The 19,072-nt window shown below is 38.0% G+C and overlaps 1 protein-coding gene across 4 annotated transcripts in view; it reads left to right on the top strand.

Annotated features, from left to right (window-relative positions):
* Window positions 1–19,072, top strand: part of slc38a10 (solute carrier family 38 member 10) — a 44,110-nt gene that overhangs the window by 22,253 nt on the left and 2,785 nt on the right. For 2 of the 4 annotated variants that reach the window (XM_052570013.1, XM_052570016.1), the window contains 11 exons: window positions 1,132–1,256; window positions 6,310–6,412; window positions 8,590–8,772; window positions 10,076–10,187; window positions 11,573–11,679; window positions 13,641–13,803; window positions 16,089–16,262; window positions 16,364–16,819; window positions 17,043–17,126; window positions 17,992–18,012; window positions 18,656–18,919. In XM_052570013.1, the coding sequence (XP_052425973.1) occupies window positions 1,132–1,256; window positions 6,310–6,412; window positions 8,590–8,772; window positions 10,076–10,187; window positions 11,573–11,679; window positions 13,641–13,803; window positions 16,089–16,262; window positions 16,364–16,819; window positions 17,043–17,126; window positions 17,992–18,012; window positions 18,656–18,919 (1,792 nt within the window). The remainder of the gene's footprint in view (window positions 1–1,131; window positions 1,257–6,309; window positions 6,413–8,589; window positions 8,773–10,075; window positions 10,188–11,572; window positions 11,680–13,640; window positions 13,804–16,088; window positions 16,263–16,363; window positions 16,820–17,042; window positions 17,127–17,991; window positions 18,013–18,655; window positions 18,920–19,072) is intronic. The other 2 variants (XM_052570014.1, XM_052570015.1) reach the window with 2 other exon arrangements.

The following is a 19,072-nucleotide window of genomic DNA, read 5'->3' as shown; positions in this document are numbered from 1 at the left end:
GTCACATCAAACATGTGAAGTTTGGGGCTGATTGGACATTGTATGTCTGAGTTATAGCTACTTCATTTTTCATGGCGAATCATCAAAATTCGCCAGGCCGCCACGGACACGCCCTTCAACGAAAACTCAAGATCTTCGCAATTTAACATCTCAATGGCCTTTAGATTAGGCATACCAAATTTGGTGTTGATCTGAATTAATCTCTAGGAGGAGTTCGTTAAAATACAATGCATGGAAATGGCAAAAATGACAAAAAATTTGCTCATAATATTAAAAATAACCAACTTCCTGTTGGGTTTAGAATTTTGCTCCAAGAGTCTTTTTTGTAGGTCTTGGTGTCTTACATGTGTTTACCGATTTTCAGACATGTGCGTGAAACGTAGCTCGAGGCGCACACCGCTGAACATGTATAGGTGGCGCTGTCGAGCCATTTTGCCACGCCCACTTCTGAAACCCATATCAGACGTAAATTTTCACCAGTTCGGAGGTGTGTGCAAATTTTCCTGACTTTTTGAGTATGTTTAGGCCTTCAAAAACGCGATTCATTGGGGAGAAGAAAAATAATAATAATAATAATAAACAGAGCAGATACAATAGGGTCCTCACACCTTCGGTGCTCGGGCCCTAATAAACGGAGCAATTCCAATAGGGTCCTCACACCATCGGTGCTCGGGCCCTAATAAACGGAGCAATTCCAAGAGGGTCCTCACACCATCGGTGCTCGGGCCCTAATAATAATAAAAAACAAAGCAGATACAAGAGGGTCCTCGCACCTCGGTGATCGGGCCCTAAATATATTCAAATAGATAGTATGGGCCACTTTTATTATACTTCGATATCTTTGTCTTTTTTTCTGAGCATTTGAAAAGGGTGTCCATAATGTGTCCCATGCCAAAATTAAGTCATGCACTTTAAGGAATGACATGAAGATGAGTAAAAGATGACAGAATTTAATTTTTAGGATGAACTATCCCTTTAAAAAGATTACAGGATCTCCATGCACTCTTCATTGTCAGTCTAAGGGTCTTATCACAGCATCATTACTGCCCCTCTCGTCGTCCTCTTCCTCCCTCCCTCCATCCTGTCTTTATGGGATGATCTGTAACCCTCCTGCTTTCCCCTCCACCACAGATGGTGCTCTCCTCCTTCAAACACGGCCTCCTCACTGGCCAGTGGCTGAACAAGGTCATTTACGATCGGTGGGACGGCGTCTTTCGCTGCATCCCTATCTGTGGCATGGCATTTGCCTGTCAGTCGTAAGTACTCCACAATCCTTGCACCGCCTCTCTCCTCCTTTCTGTTGCCTGAATAAGGCCAGTTAGGTTTAATATAGGGCTCCATTTTCATGGTGCAAAAGGACATCATAACATTCCCTGAATTCAAGAGCCAATGCATTTAATATAAGTGTGTTTGCCCTGAGAAAATGGACCCTTGTTGGTAAAGCGATATATATATTCTGAAGGTGCTTAGCTTATGTCATAAATATATTCTTTATTCAACTGAATGTGGCACTAACCTGCATGGAATCTCTAACTTATGCCTTCTGCATATACTATTTTTATCCTGATCTTAACATTTACTCTGTTCCTTAAAGCATAGTTAAATCTGTGATCATTTAATCACAGTCATGTCATTCTAAACCTGTATGACATTCTTTCTTTTATGTAGGAAAAGACAGACGTTTAAGTTTTTATTCACTGTTTGTCTTCTGTCATAGCTTTAAAATCTCTTGCGTTTGTACATATTGAAAACTTGCCATGTCAAAAGTCCTACAGGTTTGGAATGACAGGTGAGTGAATAATGACAAAATGGGTTTCTTTTATGAGTGAATTATTCCCAACCATGAAAGGCCTCTCTGCCTCTTTAACGTGTTTGAATAGCTTGGGTTTGCTTAGCAATAATAGACTGACCCACAAGGTCATCTTGATTTATTTTGTCAGTTGGCAGCTTGTCAGATCTGCATACAGTTGAAATATTAGTGCATTCTCATACAAGCATTAATGATTCATAAACAAGGAATGATGAGTTTTCGCAGCTTATCACAGTTCATCCATAAAGAGCTCACCGTGACCGGATCTTAACCTGATGAATTCAGCCACGGTGCACTGACACAGTCTTTATTTGTATTATGTTGAAACTCTGATATGTTGTGGGAGTACCACAGACCACTGTTGAGCTCAAAGTTGTTACAGGTCTTAGATACTGCTGGCAGACATTTGTCCAGTGTTTATCCACTTTGATAAGAATTCACATTCTTTTTCTCCATCTTAACCTAATTTTATGTTTCCTTTCTTTCCTTTTTGCTAGCTCAAATATACTAACCATGCAAGGGGTTGGTAATCTCAGTGTTTACCTGGTTATGCAATCTTAAATTTGGGCATGGAGTGTCACTGACTCAATTCTTTCGGTTTGTTATCTTTCACACCATTAACAGCATTCACCAACCTATTGATCTCCACTCCTAGTTCTTTTCTCTTTTTTAAGTTTAATTTCTCATTGTGCAAATTATTTCCACTGTAGTTTTACTATATCCACATCATATTACATAATATCTATACAATACACATATGGTTATCATAGTACCCATAGTTTACATGTCTAATATTATCTTTCAAATTCATGTTTTTGTAAACCATTAAACTAAATATATCCAGGTATATTCAGCATAAATAAATATTGCTGTCCTCATTTAAATTTATGAACTATAGTGTTCGGCACCCACTAGTAAAAAAAATATATAAAAAATTAAATCTGGTGTCTGAATAATTTTTGATTTCACTGTGTGTGTGTGTATATTTGTATGTGAATGTGTGTACATTTATTTGATAAATTAATACAATGAAAACAGTGTAAAATATTGTTACAAACCAGAATTAAAAAAAGCTGTTTTCTGTTTTAAATATTTTCATTTCTGTTCATATTTTTTGTCATTTATTGATGTGACAACAAAGCTAAATTTTCAGCAGCCACAACTCGTCTTCCTGTTTCACATGGTCCTTTAGTCATTTTAATATGCTGATTTAATGAAGATTTGTAATTATTATAAATGCTCATAAAATATTTGTCAAAAACAGTAATCTTTACATACAATTAATAACAACTCCATACAATTCTCTGAGATAAATATACATAGAAGATTCCTTCTATTATCCTTAATATGGTGCTTGTGTTTGTGTCTGTCTGGATATTAATGTGTTTGGACGTGAATAGAATTGAGGTGTCTGGAGTGTACAGATGCCAGCACAGATGTGTGCGTTTGAGAGTGAGGGTGTTGGGGTGGAGGAGGTGTCAGTGTTGGATCCTGGTGTGGATGAAGTAATGCGGCTCTTGAAGCTTACTGTAACTCCCCCTTCACACACACACACACTCACACATCCACACTCTCTTTCTCTGAAGGGTGATGAGTGATATTTGGCTCTGACTTCTTGGCCGGCATTGACATACAATGCCACTTACACCCGATCATTAGAAGAGAGAGACGGCGCGACATGACCTCTGATCCGACCACAAACAGTTCCTGTCAACGCCTACGTTTACCCATCCATTTACATTTATTACTTTAGTACATTTAGTACGAGCTCAATCCAATGCCAAATTGAATCTTTAGAGAAAAGTTGACCTGCTTGCTCTTTTGACTAAGAGAACATATACTGTTCATTAAAGAGCAGCATTCTGGGTCCACTGGCACCCTTATACAGCTCCCGCTTAATGTGTAAATTCCACTGTAGTGTGTAAACACCATAATGGTGTTATTCCTATCGTAAAATTGTCATGTCAGCTTACACAGCATCAAGGCACAGGTTCACAGCTTAAGGTGTTATGATGGGATCATTTTAGCAGTATTACAAAATAATTATTGTGTCAACACTTGGTAGAGGTGTAGAGAAAGTGCGGTGGGACTGTAGCATCACTGATCTTCCCCCTCCACACACACACACCCACACACACTGTAATTTCATCAGGAATGGGTTTTTGGGGTCTTTTCTCTCCATTCATCAGGAATGGCTTTTCTGTGGTACTTTCTTTCAGTCTTATGACACTGAATTCTGTGCAATTATAATTGAATGTCTGAATTCTGTTTTGCATCCATGACATGGCTGTAAAAGCTTTTGATTGGCTGTGACTTTCATCCGCCTCCTCTTATTTCTCTCTCTCTCTCAGATGCGGATTTCTCAAAAAAGATGAAAGGTATAGTCAAAAAGCTTTTGGAAGCACTTGAAAGACTAACACTTAAACAGAAGGAAATTCTAAAAGCAGATTTGTAGGTTTTGAGAGAAATAGCAAGGCTTGCAAGCAAAGTAAAATCAGATTTTAGACCTTAGTTCTGGGTAAATGGCGCCTCAACACTTGTTTTTTTTTTTTGTTAATTGTGTAAGGGACTCAACCATTGGGTGGCAAGTGGTGTCGCAAATAAGTGTTTCCTTTTAGAAAGAAAATGAGCATGTTTTTTTTTAGCTGAATCCTACATAAAGCCACATTTCAGATCATAGATATTTTTGGCTGAATAAATAGCTAAATAAATAAATAGCAAACATTCTATCAACTACCGTTCAAAAGTCTTATTTGTAAAAAAATATTTGCTCAAAATACAGGAAAACATTTTAAAGTAATTGATTGTCTGATTTATTATATTTTAAATATAGTTTATTAATTTGATGGAAAAGCTGAATTTTCAGAAGCCATGGTTCCAGTTTAGTGTGTAAAATGATCCTTCAGAAATAATTTTAATATGCTGATTTGGTGCTCAAGAAACATTTCTTCTTATTATCATTGTTGAAAACAGTTGTACCGCTACATATTCTTAGAAACCATGATCGTGTTTTTCCTCTGATGAATAGAAAATAAAAAAATGGCTTTTAAATATTTTGTAACGTTATAAATGCTGAATAAAAGTATTCATTCGTCTCTTAAACTTTTTTTACTGACCCTGAACTTTTAATGGTAGTCAGTGGGAGATTTTCAAACCTCCAACTGAGTTTGAATGGAAAATGAATGCTTGAGGAATATCAAAAGTGTGCTGTGTTGCTGTGTTTTAATAAGTGAAAAATGAAAAAATAAATACACATAAAATGTAGAAGTCAACATAGGCATCTCTCCCTCTCTCTCTCTCTCCCACTGCTCTGGTTTTTATTGCGAGTGAGTTCCAGCTATGAGACAGACTGGTCTTTGGTGTGAGCTCAGGCGTTGGCTTAAAAAGCCCAGAACGTGGTACTGTATATCTTAATAAAAGCAGGAATGGGCTCCGACTGTGTCTACAAGAGCTGTGAGTGGGCTGAGAGCAAGAGAGCCCGAACAAAAGCCCATACTGCCAGGAAATTTTATAACATGCTAAAGTCTGACTAGCACTTGTCGCTAATATATAGCTGTTGTAAATTCCCCATTTAATGTTTTGCTGGCGTCTGGTTTTATTGGTTGTCCTGATGACAGACAGAGATCTTTTCCCTGCTCTTTTTGTAGCTGTTTTTTGTTTCTCCGTGATACTGAACCCTTTATCAGTGCTCGTTTCATCCAATTCGACTCTCTTTCCTTCCCGCCCTCCCTCCATTTTGTCTTTTGTGTGTCTGAAATGAGTGATGGCCTTTCTATATTAAATTCCTGCTTCTCTTGCTCTCTTGCATGTTTGTGTCTCTAGAGCTCAAACACACAGTTCATTTTGTCTTTATGCTAAATAATGATTATACTGTGACTGGTCAGTTTGAGTTAACCCATAAATAAGCATTTAAATGAATTCACATAATGTTATATTTGTTATATTTTGTCATAACATTACTATAAATCTGACATTGCACAAATTGTGCATCTGATATAATAATGTGTCTTTTAGTATTGTGATACTTTAAAGGAATGCTTTGGGTTCAATGCAAATCTGTAGACTTTTATCTGTGAAATGCTGTCGATTATAATGTGTTGTCATTTAATTTGTTAGAAAACAGAAAAATCATGTTTACCTGCATATCTAACATATTGGATCAGTCCATGGTAAAATGGTTAGACTCTGTAACATTCACATGATCTACACAAGGACACAAGAAATGAACTGTTTACAAAATGAAACATTCACCCAATACAACCAAATGTTCTTTCACCTAGAACCGTAGCCCCTCTGTTAAACAATGATTTAGACTTATTTACATCTCAAATAACAAACATTTTTGAAGCTTACTTACAAATGCGAGCTGCACATATATAACTGAACACTACATTTATAGCTGTAGTAATCGACAGTGTGTCATAGTTTTACATTGTTATTTATGACTCTAATGTATGCATCTTGAGCATGATGTATATAAAAAGCTTTTTCTTCCATAGGCAAGTATTGCCCACTTACGACAGCCTGGATGAGCCCTCGGTGAAGAGAATGAGCACAATATTCACCTCTTCGCTCAACGTGGTCACAACCTTCTACATCACAGTAAGTGTGTGAGACCATTCATCAACTGCTAACTGATAATCAGCAGCTTGTTTGAGGCCAAAACAATAACCATGCCATTGATTTTTCTGTTTGAACATTTCTTTTAACTGGAGTGACTGGTTAATTAGCCAATGCTTTAGTCACAAGTGTGATCTAAAAGCTTAAAATCTGGCCAGTGCAATCCGACCACCTCTTATCTGCTGCTTTTTCATTTGCTGAAAAATGAGACGTGATCTTTCATAATTATTGTATTGAAAATATTATAGAAATACCATTGACGGATAGTCATGTCATATGACGATGAAATGGTCTTAATTAGGATACATTACCGTTAAAATGTTTGGGGTCCGTCTGATTATTATTATTATTATTATTTTTAAAGAAATTAATGCCTTTATTCAGCAAGGATGTATTACATTGATCAACAGTGACATTTATAATATTACAAAAGATTAGTATTTTAAAGAAAATGTTGCTCTTTTAAACTTTTATCAAAGAACACTGAAAAATGTGTAACGATTTACACAAAATATTATGCTGTTTTGTTTTTTTAACATTGATAACAGTAATAATAATTATTCGTGAGGAGCAAATCAACCTGTTAGAATGATTTGCCTAAGGATGATGTGACTGTAAAGACTGGTGTCATCACAGGATTAAATAAAATATTAAAATAAATTTTTAATAATACTTCATTGATACTAATGCATAACTGGTTTACTGTATTTATAGTCAAATAAATGCAGCCTTTGTTAGCATAATAGTTTTTTTTTAAATAGAATTTTAAATTCGACAAAGTTAAATTTATAGAACCTGTTAAACTTCTAACACTTGTAGCTGCTCTGTCCTTATTGGCTCCTGAGAGCATGTGGCTCAGACACAGTAAAGAAATGAGGATTCAAGGATAGCGGAGCTGCTGTCTGCTCACGTTCTTCCTCTTAGATCCATATCCGGCTCCACAGATGATCGCCCTTCCCCTGTTGTGGGTGGTGGGCGCACACTGATCCACCCGATTCCCTTTCGAAGGAACAGAGTGAGCTCAGACGATGGGGTTAGACTGACTGGCACGTTCTTCTGTGACCCACGTGCACTGGCACGCTCCATCAACATCAAATGCTGTGTCTCTTTTATTCCTTCATAAATCTTTTCAGGGCCACTTTGTGTGGAATGTGTTTTAAGACATCGTCAGAATGTTTCTGGTCCCCGTGCTCTTCTCTGAAAGCGGGAGTGTAAACGTTACCTTGAGAGATAATATTGCTCGTGATTTTTTTTTTCCCAGTGTTCTTTGTATTCTACTTTTATATTTCATCATCTTTTTGCTTTTTTTCTCTTTGAACAAAAGCTGAATTGAATCAGGGGAGGGTTTGCAGAATAGAATAGAGAGGGAGTTTTGTGGCAGGCTCAAGGACATCTGCCTGGTGTTGCTACTGAAGGGAACCTTTTCCTCTGCGGATAGATCAAGGCCAGCAAGGTCGGAGAGGGAAGGCACTGCTTTGTTTCTCTGTAGAGAGGGCCTTCGGGGGGCTGACAGGCTTTAAAGACCTTTGAAAAGCAGCTTGCTATTTTTCATCACATAAAAACAATATCATTGCACAGTCAGGAGGTGTTGTGAGGTCATCAAAGAGACAAGGAAAGAGACATGGATCTCTGTTGGAATGCTTCTGTACAATGCCATAAGAAGTATTAGTCCTTATCATTTCAAACAGGATCAAGTGACCTTGTGTGAAATTGTATGTTTGCTCAGACATAACGCATACTGAAGTGGAAAATCAATGCAACAGTTTCATTTTTTTTTTTTTTTACTTTGTTTGCACCCAAACAAACATTACTTTAGAAATGAGTTGTGATCCAACTTTTTGAATTGAAAAACTGCAGTGAATGTATTTAAACAAGGAATGTGCCGAAATGCAAAATATGTTTTGATGATTTTTAGTTGAACATAAAAACTTCTTAAAACACTGTTTGTGCTCAAGAAAGAATAAAGCAATACTGTAATAACTTTTTATGATTCAATGGATAAAATCAAGTCTTGCCTTATCTACTATTTAGGATTTAGCAAATGAATCACATTATAAAAGTTATGCTGTTTCATTTTGTCTTGAGTGATATGCAGATTTGTCCTTCATAAGACTCGAAGACTCAAACGCTTACCCGTACTTTGTATTATGTTTCTCCAGGTGGGGTTCTTTGGTTATGTGAGCTTCACAGATAACATTGCTGGGAACGTACTGATGAACTTTCCATCTAACCTGGTAACAGAAATGATTCGTGTGGGCTTCATGATGTCTGTGGCTGTAGGCTTTCCTATGATGATCTTGCCCTGCAGACAGGCTATCAACACCATGCTATTCGAGCAGCAGGTAACAGTTTTACAAAGACAGAGGTTTTCAAACTTCTCGGTGCCATGGACCCCTAAATATAATGTTTCCCTTGCGACTGATCCCCTTCCTAAAATATATAGACAGTAACATATATATATATTTTTTTATTTATTTATTTATTTAATTTATGCATTTAGCACACGCTTTTATCCAAAGCGACTTACAGTGCATTCAGGCTATCAATTTTTACCTATCATGTGTTCCTGGGGAAACGAACCCCCCACCGTGCGCTTGATAGCACAATGCTCTACCACTTGAGATACAGGAACACTATATATATTCTTATAACACTATTTTAGATATATATACAATTTTATTTTTTTCCTACATGATTTATCTCCCTAATCGTACAATAACCCTCGTTGTTGGCTCCCTTTGGGTTCTTGGACTTCAGTATGATGGCTGCTTTTCTAACCCCGGCACTTCTGTTTTTATTGCATTTACCATTTACTTTTGAAAACTTGAATAGTGTTGTGTTGGATTGGCCTATTTTAAAGTAGAATAGGACTGTCTGAAGTCTCTGTGTTGTGTATTGTGACTAGTTGGAACTGGTTGTACATAACATCCCATTTTGTCCACCAAATTAATACCCCTTTTTAAATACCAAATAAAATTTTCATAGCAACATTTTTGGCCTATTTTTAAAATAATTTACTTGCCAGCATCTGGACATTGTCTGGACAAACTCGGGCGTCTCCTCCTTCCTGATGCACATAAACAGCTGCAGAAGTATTTTTCCAAATTTAATGGACTCAATAAAGACTTCATTGAGCCTAACAGGGCTTTACACAGTGCTGATTTCAGACCCCAAGTCTGGTCTCAGTGAGCTTGCATTTGCCTGCTCTGTCCCTCAGTATGAATCCCTTGAGGTCCAAAGTCTCCTTCCACCTCTCACACCCCAGTGATCCAGCCTCCACGGACAGCAGGCTGCTGGAGCACGGAGAGATTCAGGAGGAAATAAAAGGGGCTGGATTGATGAGAACAGGTCCAGATCTCCTCCATAAACTATCCAAGACTTTGTCTCGCTGTCTCACCACCGCTGCCATGCTGAATCAGCTCAAATCATGGCTGGATATGCGGTTGGCTGAAGGGTTTAACGCTGTCGTTAAATTTGGCATTTTGACAACAGAGCGGAGGGGGGTTTATGAAGCTTGCATGCCAAACCTAATATCCTTACATGTATTTCACTTGTTCAGCCATAATAGAGACTTGGAGAACTACATGTGTGCCTGGAATCTAGTAACAGGTTTGTGAAAGTGCTCTGTTTGTCTCTCTTTTTCAGCAAAAGGATGGCACCTTCGCCGCAGGTGGATATATGCCTCCTCTTCGCTTCAAGAGCATCACTCTTTGCATTGTTTTTGGCACCATGTTGGGCGGCATCCTCATTCCTAATGGTAAGTCTGTTTGTGTGCGCCTTAGTTTTACTCTTCCTAATACCCCCATGACGTCACACCCCACTTCATCTCCCCTTTTAAAATATTTCTCCGTCAATCACTCCTTATCCGCCCTCTATATACCATCCATTCATTATCAGCGGAACAGGTTGATAAAGATGTGTTTTTTTAGGCGATGGTGGGGTGGGCCATGTTTTATTCATTCTTCATGGAGATTGGCTGTCGCTGGCTTGGGCTCCATTTGGCTCAGCGGGCCCAATTAGACTAATAGAGAAGGGAAGGCGAGACTCCCAGAGACGATTGAATGGGGGAAAGGCGTAGCTCTGTCCTCCATGACGGCTCTGCTGGCCACCGGTGTGTCCTCACGGCCACAAATCTAACCATAGGGAAGCAGACACTGCAGGGCATAAATTTGACTAAAACAATATGGCTGCTCTCAGGATGAAAAACACCCCCTGGGCCCACTGCCCAGCCTTGCAACACAAGGGCAGCGTGAAGGAAGGATGGTAGGAGGCAGATAGAAGGATGAGGGGGGAGCGTGTGATGGAGCGGTCTGGGTAGAAAGACTGATGGAGGATGGATGTGGTGATTCAGGAGATGAGATGGTGTAGATTGCCTGGGCCATTTTTTCCGGTTTAAACTGCCTCCTCATGCTGGGTCTGAATATAGTGCAGGTTGGAATAAATTTGTACACTTAGTTGCTGTTTTATTTTAGTTTATATTGGATTATAAAATAGAGTTTATATATTAGTAGAAACAAATCAGATAATATTACCTGTTCATGTTGTGAAGTTAGTTCAGGATTGGGTTTAAAAGAAAATGTTTCTTGAGCACCAAATCAGAATATCAAAATTACTTCTGCAAATTAAATTTAAAATATATTAAATAGAAAACAGATATTTTTAATGGTAAAAATCTAAAGTAATTACAGTTTTACTGTATATTTGATTAAATAAATACTGTCTAGGTGAGCATAAAATATTTTTTTCAAAAACATGTAAAAAAAATTGTTTTTAACAAATAAAAACTACTGGATCTTTTGGTTAAATACTATGATTTTTTTTTTTAGATGCGTAATTAGTGATGTATGTTAAGGTGAGTCTCACGGTTACAATTGCTCCAAATGACATTAGGGTTTGTTGAGTCAAGTACATTTGAAATCAGTAAACTTTGACATGTAAATAATATTATCTCAAATGTTTTATTCATCATATTTAGAGACCAGGATACCACTTCAGCCATTTAGCAATGCCCTAGCAAACCCTAATCAACAGCCTCAAGACCTTAATTTCATGTAGTTCATTTTTTTTTTTTTTTTTTTTTTTTTAATCTTTGGTTAAAGAATGTTCTATAAACAAATGTTTGTTTGTGTGCGTGTGCCATAGTGGAGACCATCCTGGGTTTGACTGGAGCCACCATGGGCAGTCTGATCTGCTTCATCTGCCCAGCTCTCATCTACAAGAAGATCATGAAGAACGCCTGGACTGCACAGGTACAGCACATCCCACAGTCAAATGGTTTACTCCTCTGACATATATCTACCATATGTAAAACAGTTGTTGTTGTTAAATTGTGATAATATTTCACAATATTCATTTTTGCCTTTTTTCAAATAAATGCAGCCATGGTTAACAAAAAACTGATTCCAAAGTTTTGAATGGAAGTGTAACTCATAAAAGCAAAAAAAGCAAACAATCTAAAGAGAGTGCATCAATTTTGTCTGTTTGATATCTGATGTGATCTGAAAGAAGAAGAATGCACTGGAATTGTGTGTCAGGGAGAAAAGGCAGCTGCTCCTCTCTCTTTGTAATGGAGTTTGTCATTAATTTTGATATCCTGCGAGTGCACTGACTTGCTGTGTGGAGTCATTCCCACAGTGTGTGTGCTGGCACTGTGCCTCGGGCTGAGCCCCCTCTGTCTCTTGCCCAAATTACAGATGCCTTTACTCTTTCACAATAGAGTGAAAGCATCCAAGGTCTCATCTTAGATGATGTGTAACCACAATGCTGATGTCGTCTTCACCTCTTTTATATTGTGTGGTTTGCGAGCAGCCAACAAACTGATGTTCATTGTTCTTTAGTGCCAACCATGCCATACTTCCATGCCCATGAGTCTCTGCCCACAGGGTTACTTCCCAAACACTGGAGTCCACCCAAATGGGTGGCGGTCCTGATATTGGGGCAAGGACCATTCCAAAAGAGCTTCTTGTCATAACGAGCGCAGCAGATGTTTTTGTTGGCATGAGCAGATGCTGCCACTCTTCCTTGTCTCATGCCAAGCAGCCTGACATGTCCAGGTCCACCGCTGCACACAGAATACCCACAGATCAGCACTGTGGAACTGGGAGGGACCTGCTTTAATAGATTTCATCAGCGTTTGGGGCACCATTAATGTGACTGTAGGACATTATTGTAGATTGGATGCCAGCGACCCCCTTGCCAGCTTTGTATATTGAATTTAAACCACTAAAATTAAATGTGCTCTGATTCTATTGGAATTTAAACATTTCCATTAGGGAAGGGAGGGATTGATTCTATCATTTATTGATTTGAATCAAATCATAGATTTGTTTTTCAAAAAAAAAGATGAAAGTCAACTGCAAGAGTAGCATAACACTGGGACAGTTTTGAGAGCGCACACTTATATCACACTATGAATACATCCTTCCCCATTTTCTGTTAGAGAAAATGTTTTTACTTTTTTTATTATTTGTTAATGCATTTAAAAAATATTTATTAGCATTTTTATTACTTTCATTTCATTTATCAGTTTAATCTTTTCTAAGGTTTTTCTTGTAGTTTTAGGATATTTTGTTTTTGTACAGTTTTTTTCTTTTCTTTATTGTTTATCACAGTCAAATAGAATCAAATGTATGCATGTAACAAATTGAAATTGGATTCAAAATGGACCTCGCTGACCCCATGAATCGAAATTTCTCTAGTTTTTAGGGTCAATAGTAATTAGCAAGATATTTTAAAGGAAAAATATTTTCTATTTACCTCTTAAATATAGTTTTTTTATTTTCATTGTCATTTTGAAATAGCACCCACATTCAAGTTTTCAAAGTAAAATGTTTTTTAAAGGGCATGATCAATAATTTTTAAAAGATGTAATTTGTGGGTGGTGTTGGCACAGTGGATAAGACGCATACCTTTGGTATGAGAGACCCAGGTTCGAATCCTCTGTGAGACACCAATGTGTCCCTGAGCAAGACATTTAACCCCTAGTTTTTCCAGAGGCGTGTGCGACCTCTGACATATATAGCAATTGTAAGTCACTTTGGATAAAAGCGTCAGATAAATGTAAATGTACTTTATTTTGATGTCATTTAATCGGATAAACATGGTCTTATTAATATAAAAAGGTTAAATTATCTGTATATGTATGTAATATTTAACAGAACTTTCTTTTCTCTTTTAATTTCTCTCTTCATCTCTTTCTTTTTTTTTAAAGCTGGTTCTGTGGGTCGGTCTCGGCATCCTGCTAATCAGTACCTTCACAACGCTGTCCATTTCCTCCAACGAGCCACAGAAATTAAATCCTCCTCCGGATGTTCCTGTAAAAACTGAGGACAAGTCTCCTATCCTTGTCGCCCATGAGTTGCCTAAAGGACCAGGTACATCTATGCTTTATTGATTTAAGAAAAAATTACCAATTGACAGATGACACAAAATAGAAAATGAAGTTCTGAAAGGACAAGTTATAATGAGAAAAATAAAAAGAACAGTGAAGGAGCGCAAATGATGAGCTCCAGAAACAGGCCTCTCTTTGAATCAGTGACCTGAATGATGCCCTTCAAACCTGAGCGCTCGCTGTCCCAGAGCAGCAGTGAAACGGCCGATGGCGATTTCCCGTTATGGCTCCGGTCAGGGGAGGGAGATGGGAGGGCGTCCAAATCTGGGAGAGGGCAGGTACAACAGTGTTTCCTCCAACACAGAGGCTCATAAAAAAGCAGATACCAGGAGCGTCCCAACAACTTCATCCACCATTACCTCTCCTTTTCTGTTCTGCCACTCCTCCTTCCTCTCCCTCTCCCTCCCTCCTGCTGACTGACACTGGCATTTATCACTGAGCGGACACCCACTTCCACACCTGTTTCCTGTTTACGGCGTGCTGGAGAGGGCAGCTGTGTGAAAACACAGGGCTCAGTGAGCGGGAGAGTGGAACATGGGGCATGTTGAGGTGTGCGTTTACAGCTGTATGCACATGCATGCTTTGCTTTTCAGGATTGTAGGAAAGTGCACCCCACCCCCAGTAATGAACACTCTTTCTTTCTTTCTTTTCAGCTCCCATAGATAATGTTTATCAAAACTGCTGTCCTTTCTCATTTGCAGTGAGTAACTCTGCGTATGCATAAATGCTGTCGTGCAGTAGATTATCTGTTATGGAAGTACACTACAGGCTCAGGTTAAAGGAAGGTGTGGACATTGTAAATATTCAAAGGCTGTTTTGCACAGGACGAGTGGCAAGGTTATATGGAAAGCACTGAGCATTTATCTCGGACCCTTATTAGAAATCTCCTCTATGGTTCAGCTCTTGTCTTGTTGGTCTTTCGTATTCTGCTGCCCTCTACAGGTGTTTGTTTGACACTCTCAGTAGGATTTTTTTCAAGACTACTGCAGCAGAAAAGTCATGTGCATATGGCTTCGATTGAAATGAATATTGTATAACCGTAGCTGGTTCAGGAGACCTAGTTCATTCGTTTGAGACTCTTATTCTATAAAAGCCCTCTGAAAATGCATGAATAAAAATGGAGCCCATTTGTTTTTGAATACACGCTCCTGGTCTTATTTTGAAATTTTATCCTAAATGATTTTTTTTTTTCTTTGTTGTAGTTTATTGAAAAATATTTTTTTCATCTCTGAAACAGCTTTACTTTTCGAATAATGTCACCAAACCCTCTAATTTGTCAACTCTAACCACCTGTCATATACAGTAGCATTCAGAAATTTAGGGTCAAGAAGATGTTGTAATGTTTTTGAAAGAAATCTCCTTTTCTCATCAACTTTCCTATTTTAATATATTTTAAAATTAGATTTATTCCTGTAATTGCATTTTGCAAATTTACTTCAAGATGCTGATTTGATTCACAAGAAACATTTCTTATTAATATTTATGTTGAAAAAAAATTGTAATGCTTAATATTTTGTGGAAAGGGTGATACATTGTTTTCTGTATTCTTTGATAAATAGGAACAGTATTTGTTTAAATATAAATCTTTTGTTATATTATAAAAGGCTTTACTGTCACTTTTGATTAATATAATATATCCTTGCATAATAAAATTCTTAATTTTTAAAAAAATTAATCTTACTGACATCAGGCTTTTTGAATGATAGTATATGCTGTCAAAGGTTTGGACACAATTGACTGAATTTGTATTTCTTATCTTAAAAAAAGTTTCATTTTAAGACTTATTTATTTAAGATTTATTTATTTGAAGTTGACGATTTGGACTGTATAGCAAAAACTTGATTCAATTCTGATGGTTAAAATCAAGTTCTGCTTTTTCTTGTTTATTTAAAAAATGTCAGATTATAAAGCTAAAATAGCTTGTGTATGCTGCTTCTTGTTGACTTTAACTCTTATCTTTACACGGCCTACACTGAAGACCCATGCAGTGTTGTTAACATAATTTAGCTTGATTCTGGTTTGTCTGTACCCAAAGTAGGGTCCTCATCAAAGTGACTTGAGTTACACTACAAAGTCTATCTGACAGGCCTCAGGCAAAAACTTATTCCAGGACAAAAAAATGAAATTTTTCAGACTGCCATTAAAGAGCCACATGAAGCCTGAGAGCCATGGGTGTGGGATAAATTTGACATGTCTTTCACCCCGCACAGAAACTTGGCGTAATTTCTTTGTACATTGTGACACGTCTAATGATCTGTGTGTTTGCAGTGCAGGAGAATAGACTGGAACCTGATCCAGGAGAGAAGCCAGATAGGCCACCAATTGAGGTTGAAAAGCCAGTAGAGAAGGCACCAGCAGAGCCCCCTCAAATTAAAGTACCTGGGGAAGTGGCTGAGCGAAAGGATAAGAAGGAAAAGGTTCAGCTGGACCGCCCTGAAGCAGGTAATGCATTAATTTAGCTGTGTAATTTTGATGGTTTTGTGACATATGAGAACCTGTGAGCAGTTACAGTGATCTGGCTTTTCTTTTTTTTTTTTTATCAGGTGTTGCGGTCCCAGAAGGGGAAGCCCATCGCCATGAGCCACCCATCCCTCATGACAGAGTTCAGATAGATGAGAACAAAAACCAGGAGGAACTGGAGGATGAAAAGAAACAACCTATAGTTGTGGAGGAAGAAAAGAAACTACCTGCCAGAGAGGAGGAGGAGCTTCTTGCTGAGCAGGGGGCGGGGCAAGCACAAGAGGTGGAAGCTGTTAAAGAGGAGGGATCAAAAGAAAAAGATGCGGTGAAAAGGGATGTCCATCAGGACCAGCATGCAGTTAATGAAGTATTGGACAAGGTGAAAAATCCAGAGGATCTGAAGAAGGTGGAACCCGTGGTGGTCCATAAAGAACCAGACAACCTGCCTGAATTGAAAGAACGGCAAAATGCGAATGAAGCGCCCCGAGAGAAGAAGACAGAGGAGCTGGACAAAGCCCCTGAACCCCAGGGTGAGAAATGTGAGTGAACTCTCTGGCAACCACTCAGATCTTCAGAAAATGTAAACATCTAGTTTCTCTTTAGCGTACATGACTGATAAACTCTAAGTGGCTTGTAGACAACGTCTTTGACCTTCTGTTTTTATTCATATTCTGTTGATATGACATGGCACATCATAAGGTCCAAGCATATGACCTTTTCCACTCTGTAATGATTTGTTCATTCACTGACTGCTTCCTGCAGCGAAGGAGAAGTTTCTGGTGCAGGAGCACAAGGAAAAGAAGGATGTAGGGGCGGAAAAGGATGGAGATGGGGACAAGATGGAAGGTGAGTGCTTCGTTCATCAGAACATTGTCCAGAATCTCTAGGAAATGTGGTTTGAAGTATAACATTTTCTGTTCAGTCATTCAGTCAGATGTCTGAGCTCACAGGTGCGATCTTTGCTTCTCTTTGCCTGGTTCTGTTCTACTTCATCACTCCTAGCTGGATGGCTTTGAACTGGCTTTACTTTTATACTTTTCATTATGATTTTAGTTTCTATTTAGCTTTATTTTTGTTACAGTTTTATTTCCTCTTAAAATTTAGTTAATTGACAAGGCAACATTCCTAATTTTCATTAAGCGTTTTTACAGTAATATTTATATTTTATTTATTTCAGCTTTATTTCGGTTGCTGAAAATTATTTTGAATAGTTTTAGTTAACCATAACAACACTGGTAATCAAGCAGTGAAATACAATCTTAACACTTGAAAATATAGTCATTGATATGTAAAACCTAGTTTATAAGTTGCCCACTAGACAGTAGCTTTATGAACCAGTGTCTTGTCATAACTTTTATTATTATTTTTTTATCATGAATAGAAGAATATACTATTTACCAGTTAGTATCAAGAACAGATCTGTTTTGTAATAATACACTTTTTTCCCCACTTTTTTGCAATGTATAACTTGCCATTTTACTTTTCCAAATGCTTGTTTTACTTTCTCTCAGCAAACTGGGCAACCTCTGAAATGTCGCGTTGCATTGCTACACTGCAAAGATGCACCAAATCTTAAATCTCTGTCTCTTTCACATGGCTTGTTTTTTATTAAGGCACTGTGCCCTCTTTCTGCTGTCTTTTTCTCTTTTGTTTCTCGATTTCTTATCTTCCCCTGCCATTCTGTTGTGCCACGGACTCCTGCCTCCTACAGTGATTAAAAAGATTGTTGCAGGTACGAGATGTGTCTTAGTCTGTCTTCTTTGGTGTAATTTTTAACAGTCATCCTCTCACGCTTCAACCCGTATAGCTGTTAATAACAATAGTCTTTTACCTGTGTTGATACATTGACCATTTGTGTAGCTTGCAGATGTTTGTACTGTACTAACTCTGGATAACTGATAACTGAACACCTATCTAGTATTAATTGGGATCCCTAGTCTGTCTCTTTTATTGTTTATAAAAGTGATTTCTTTGGTAGAATTCCATACTGATGTTGTTAGTGTTCCATATTTGACTAGGAACTACGTGCCCTACAAACTAGAAACTGAGCAGTGCACTACAGATTGCACAGAATAACATTGCAATCTCCTAGTAGATGTGTAGCAATGCCTTACTCTGGAAACTTGCATAACATAGCTTAACAAATAGTGGCTATCAAGGCAAATACAGCATAATGGTTGTATGAACGGACACCTCTAACATTTTCTTCAGAAAATGGAAAACATGATCCATTTTTTGATCATTTTAAATTATGCTCCTTAATTTGATAAACAGTCAGATTGACAAGAATGTCTGACCACAGTTAATTACACTTTTATAAGCAAGCCTAAAATGCATTCATTCTAACTTTTACCTTTTTGCTCGGCTGATCTCAGAGGGTCAGTTGGACCATGCTGTGCTGCTCCAGGTTATTAAGGAGCAGCAGGAACAGCAGAAAAGGCTTCTGGACCAACAGGAAAAACTCCTGGCTGTGATTGAGGAGCAACACAAGGAGATCCACCAGATTAAGGAGGGAGAAGAAGAACCAAAGGCAGTCGAACAGCAGAAAAGACACGTGGACCTTGAAGAAAAACACTCAGATGTGAATGAGGAGATCCATCAAGTAAAGGAAGGAGAAGATGAGCCAAAGCCAGCAGCAGGTGAGTCTGAAAGTCAGCGATCTTGTCTGAAAGTGAAAGTTTTTCTGCCACTTCTGAGCAATAAAAAGAGAATGAGTCAGTTAACCTCTAGTGTTACCAGTGTTGTGCTTCCTGCTGACATGATCTTGCATGCAGTGCAGTAATGAAACACTT

Source organism: Carassius gibelio, chromosome B12 (assembly GCF_023724105.1).
Source record: "Carassius gibelio isolate Cgi1373 ecotype wild population from Czech Republic chromosome B12, carGib1.2-hapl.c, whole genome shotgun sequence".
Taxonomy (NCBI): domain Eukaryota; kingdom Metazoa; phylum Chordata; class Actinopteri; order Cypriniformes; family Cyprinidae; genus Carassius; species Carassius gibelio.
The sequence above is the reverse complement of the archived record's forward strand: the minus strand, read 5'-3'. Positions and strand labels throughout refer to the sequence as shown.